The sequence below is a fragment of the Anneissia japonica genome, unplaced genomic scaffold, assembly GCF_011630105.1.
Source record: "Anneissia japonica isolate Jap-2015-1 unplaced genomic scaffold, ASM1163010v1 scaffold180_len884964_cov147, whole genome shotgun sequence".
In the NCBI taxonomy this organism is placed as follows: Eukaryota; Metazoa; Echinodermata; class Crinoidea; order Comatulida; family Comatulidae; genus Anneissia; species Anneissia japonica.
The window spans coordinates 128,686-133,249 of NW_022696035.1; the positions used below are offsets into that span (position 1 = coordinate 128,686).

At 39.3% G+C, this 4,564-nt stretch overlaps 1 protein-coding gene across 1 annotated transcript; it reads right to left on the reverse strand.

Annotated features, from left to right (window-relative positions):
- Nucleotides 1-2,942: 2,942 nt before the first annotated feature.
- LOC117101701 (uncharacterized protein K02A2.6-like) lies at nucleotides 2,943-3,800 on the reverse strand. Its single transcript, XM_033241734.1, has one exon. The coding sequence runs from the start codon at nucleotides 3,798-3,800 to the stop codon at nucleotides 2,943-2,945; it is 858 nt and encodes a 285-aa protein (XP_033097625.1).
- Nucleotides 3,801-4,564: the final 764 nt, after the last annotated feature.

Genomic DNA, 4,564 nt, shown 5'->3' on the forward strand with positions numbered 1-4,564 from the left:
GTGAGGGCATTGACTTGATTGTTAAAATACTCCTGAAATATGTAGAGCACACCTTGTGCAGACAAAGCATGGAGGCAAGAGTTAGACTATTTTCAGAATAAATTATCGTTTTCATACAGGGCCCTCAACGGAAGCCCTGGGCCTTGGAAACACTGGAGTCAAGAAACAAGTCGTATCTAACTAATTTTAAGGAATGCAATTGTCCACACTACATTTTCAAAATACAGTGGTGGGTTCAGGAATTCCAAATAGAGGGGGACAGGGAGGGGCTTTTACACATGGAGTGTAGACCACCTCAGCCCCACCATGGTTGGAAATGAGATAAGAACATTTATGATTATGGCATCTCAGTTAGCCGGAAATGGTACTCTCAGACTTAAATTTAAATATAATTTTCTTTTTTCTCTACTTTTATATTTAAAAAAAAATAGGGAGGGTGGGCCGGCTGTCTGGGCCCCATTGAATCTGCCACAGAAATACTCATCATAACGTTTGTTTTAAATTTATCCTGGTAATCATAATCATGCCCGCTTACATATTTCGTGCAAACTACTGTAACATTCATAAAATAATGATTTATTATAGTCACTCCAATTCTATCTTTGCATGTGCATTACTTTTAAAATTAATCGAGAGCTTTTTCCTTTTCTCCTCTTTTTGAATTTAACTTTTGTGCGAGTTGTATAGCGACTATTGTGAATGGAAATACTAACGTCTAACTTACGATGAAAGAGGACTAAGGAGATAGGAAGCACACACAACATTAGTTAGCATTTTCATTTCACAAACATATAAAAGGTGATTTACTTAATTTATCATTATCATGGCAGGGGCGGATCAGAAATTTTCTGACGGCGGTCGGGGAATTGGTCGAACACACCCACCTCTGCCTCACCGCTGGGGTGAGCAAATTTTAAGAATATGCCCCTCTAGACGCTCGGAAATGGCACTCTCAGATGGTGGTAAAACAGTCCCGTAGCGTGGGGGGTTAAGGGGGTTACGACGAACCGCCCAAAAACTGGAGAAGGTCCACATTTAAAAACGAAAATTGATATTCGTAGATATTATTAACTCACGCTACGGGCCTGTAAAAGTGCTTTTTCTAAGCAGTCTCCTCGACAAAATTATTTACTTTTCCCGACGGGAAATCTGCTCCCCCTCCCTTAGGCATCCCTTCCCTCACGGGCGTCGCAATTGACTAATTATGGACCTATAATCTATTTTATACTGGGAGTTGCAAACCAAATTATGATTATGCCACCTCTGATGCCCGGAATGGTACTCATTCAGAGTTAAAATTTATATATTTTATCTCTATCATTTTTTTAAATTTTGACAAATGTAGGGGTCATGATCGGCTGAGCACCCCATCACAACTGGATAAATATGATACATCTCCTATATGTCCTGTTAGAAACATATTACTGTATAATATATATATAAACAAAGCCCTATTTAAATAAGGGTGCTATAGAGCGAGGACCCTATGTGTAGGGTCACCGCACTCCTTTTGCCAACTGGTGTGACCGCCACTGAGCTCATGGGTACACTTTCTTTTCCCCTCTTACACTTGAACTAGGCCTTATATCATTTGGCTAGCAGTACAGTCAATCTACCGATTGACCCGGAATTAATTGCAATAGTTTTGATTTTAAGGCTATTACACTTTATGTGTATCCTAAACAACATATCAAAAATCTGAAGAAAAAAAAAAAGTATTTGGTGAAAGCCTTCCAAATTCGGCATTCAAAAAAATATCTAGGTGAAAGGTCATGACAATATAGTTATTATATCTTGTTAACTACCAGTCCTAGGGAGTTGCTTTTGGTGTCATATGGTTCAGAATAGGTATGTTCCTATTTGGTCTAATGGGAAATGTGGTCTGAAAATGATCGGAAGTGCCTTATTTGACCTTTGACATATAACATTATTTTCCTATCTCTAACTATACAACTAAACTAATCTCAAAATATACATTAATATGCCTGTTTCCTCACTACATGTCTCTGTTGATGTTGAACAAGATATGAACTTTGACCTCAGTCATTATACTTAAATTACATATTTAATATCAAATCTAATAATTAAAAGATGGTTTACAAAAAAGGAAAACTATTGCATCATTATTAGGAAATAAACATAATACGACCTACCAGGCTAAAACTTAGTCATTAGGCTTTCAAGAGATCAAAAGGTCACATGGACATGTATGCCAATACCAACTTATTGAATCAAACTGTATTATACTAGTGCAGTCAATCTATTTTAATCCTATTATTACAAAATGTTTAATGTTAGGCATATGCACTTTCCTCAGCTACTTTTATACATATCTTGACCATATGTTTGACCAATCGAATATATCATTGCATTTGCAATTGAAATAGTTAACAATTTCAATAATAACCAAAAAATGTGTTTAGAATTGTAATCGAGCTTCTTGCATCAAGGCAACATAGGGCACCGTAGTTATATCATGTCCAGTCAAGAAGGATGATGTTGCAATACACACACCTGTGATGTTTGTGGAGTGTCTGTTTACTCAAGTTAGAACGGTTAATAACGCACACAACTGACTACGGTATAACGTTTACTCGCATGCTTTATTTCCACACTCTAGCATCCTCATTTCCAACATCGGTATTCCACATAATAGAGGGCGGTGTCCAAGGCTACGACATTACATCCCTCTCCCCCTTAAATGGAATTAACGTCAGTCTATTTGGTAGACTTTGTATTGTACATTAGAGCAGTATTAAGATGTATTATTTATTTAAGTCAGTTAGAAGACGACCTTAATTTGTAGCATAAGTACCTTGCTTTGCTAAGTTGTTACTATGGGTTTCTTATTCTTATTTATTTATTTTTTTTCTTTAACGTTTAAAAACTATTCTCAACATCATAAACAACAAAATTTTCAAAAGTTCCGTTTTTCAAATCAGTTACATAACATAGTCTTTTAGTCGGCTTGGAAGTCTGATGCTTCTCTTTGGTCGTTGCCTATCTGGTGTTTGAGGTGCTGGGGCAAACTGAGGTGCCGGGGTTGGTTCATCGTCATAGTCACTATCGAGCTGAAGCTGTTGATTGTAGCTTTTACTCTTAAGTCGGTCAGCCTTTTTGAAAAACGATGAATTCCTGGTGATTGTGTGATTTCCATTGTATGCTGATATCATGGTGCCATTGACTTTTGTGACCGTGTAAGGTTGTGTATGATAAGGTGTTTCATGGCTGCGTAAGCTTCCATCTCTCTTGCGTAGAACCACATCTCCTTCATGAAAAGTTTTGTTTTTGAAGGGTTTGTTTCTTTCTGCGTTCAGTTTCATCGTGGATTTTGCCTTTTTGTCATGTAGACGGAGAGTTTTGTCATTTGTGGAACTGCGTGGTATCTCAGGCAGCCGTGTGCGTATCTCTCTGCCAAACATCAGCGTAGCTGGTGGCATCCCAGTTGAACTATGTGGTGTTGCCCTATGGTTTCTCAAGTATTTGTTCAATGCTTGCCGCCAGTTCTGTTGTTCTGCTGTGGCAGTACGGTAGAGTTTCTTGAGGTTCCGCATCATCCTTTCTACTTCACCATTTGCACGTGGCCAAAGTGGTGTGACCTTTCGGTGCTTAAAGCCAGAGTATTGTGCAAATTGTGAGAACTCTCCTCCGTTGAACGGCGGGCCATTGTCTGTTCGAACAGTTACTGGAATGCCGTAGGTAGCAAAAATGGTGTCAAGTTTTGGGATCACACTTTTGGCTGATGTTGATTTCGTGACTTCTATGACAGGAAACCTGCTATAATCATCGATTACTACCATCAAGTATACTCCCGTTGGCAATTCTTTAAAGTCAACGCTTACCTATACTTAGTGGTGCAAAGGCGTCCTTCTCGAGAGTTGATGCCTGACACGGGAGACATGAAGCTATGGTTTCTTCAACTATATGATCAAGGCCAGGGAACCAGACTTTCATCCTCATGAGTTGTTTGGTCTTAATTACTCCCTGGTGGCCTTCATGCGCGATATTTACTGCTCTTTGTTGTAATGATTTGGGAATTACGATGCGATGATCACGCAGCAGTATGTCGTTTTTGACACTAACACTGAGTTGGTCTCTGAATTTGAAAAGAGAGTCGATGTCTTTTTTGGTAGTCCCCGATGCTTGCCGTTGAATGGTGTGCCACTTGTTGGTTTTTATGGCCGCATACATAGTTGTAGCGTTTTGTCTTTTGCGGTTTCGTGTTCTATCTCTTCAATAGTGAAGAATCTTGGAATTGCATTTGATAGTGTGAGATTAACATACTCTTCTGCCATTCGTTCCTCTCCGCTGGATTCTTTCGTCGTTGGCAATGGGTGGCGGGATATATAGTCCGCTGGGTTGAATTTTCCTGGTTGGTATTTTAAGGTGTAGTCGTATTCTTGTAGTCTCATGAGCCAGCGTTCTATGCGCAGTGGTGGTTTGGAAGTGGCGTTGTTGAAGAGAGGGAGCAGCAGTTTGTGATCTGTAACAACCTCAAATTTTCCTCCGTACAGATACATGTGGAAGTGTTTTATTCCCCATGTAACGGCCAAGGCTTCCCGTT

Bases quoted from the DNA above. Each gene is read 5' to 3' on its own strand.
- LOC117101701 (XM_033241734.1), bottom strand. From the start codon at position 3,800: ATGGTAGTAATCGATGATTATAGCAGGTTTCCTGTCATAGAAGTCACG.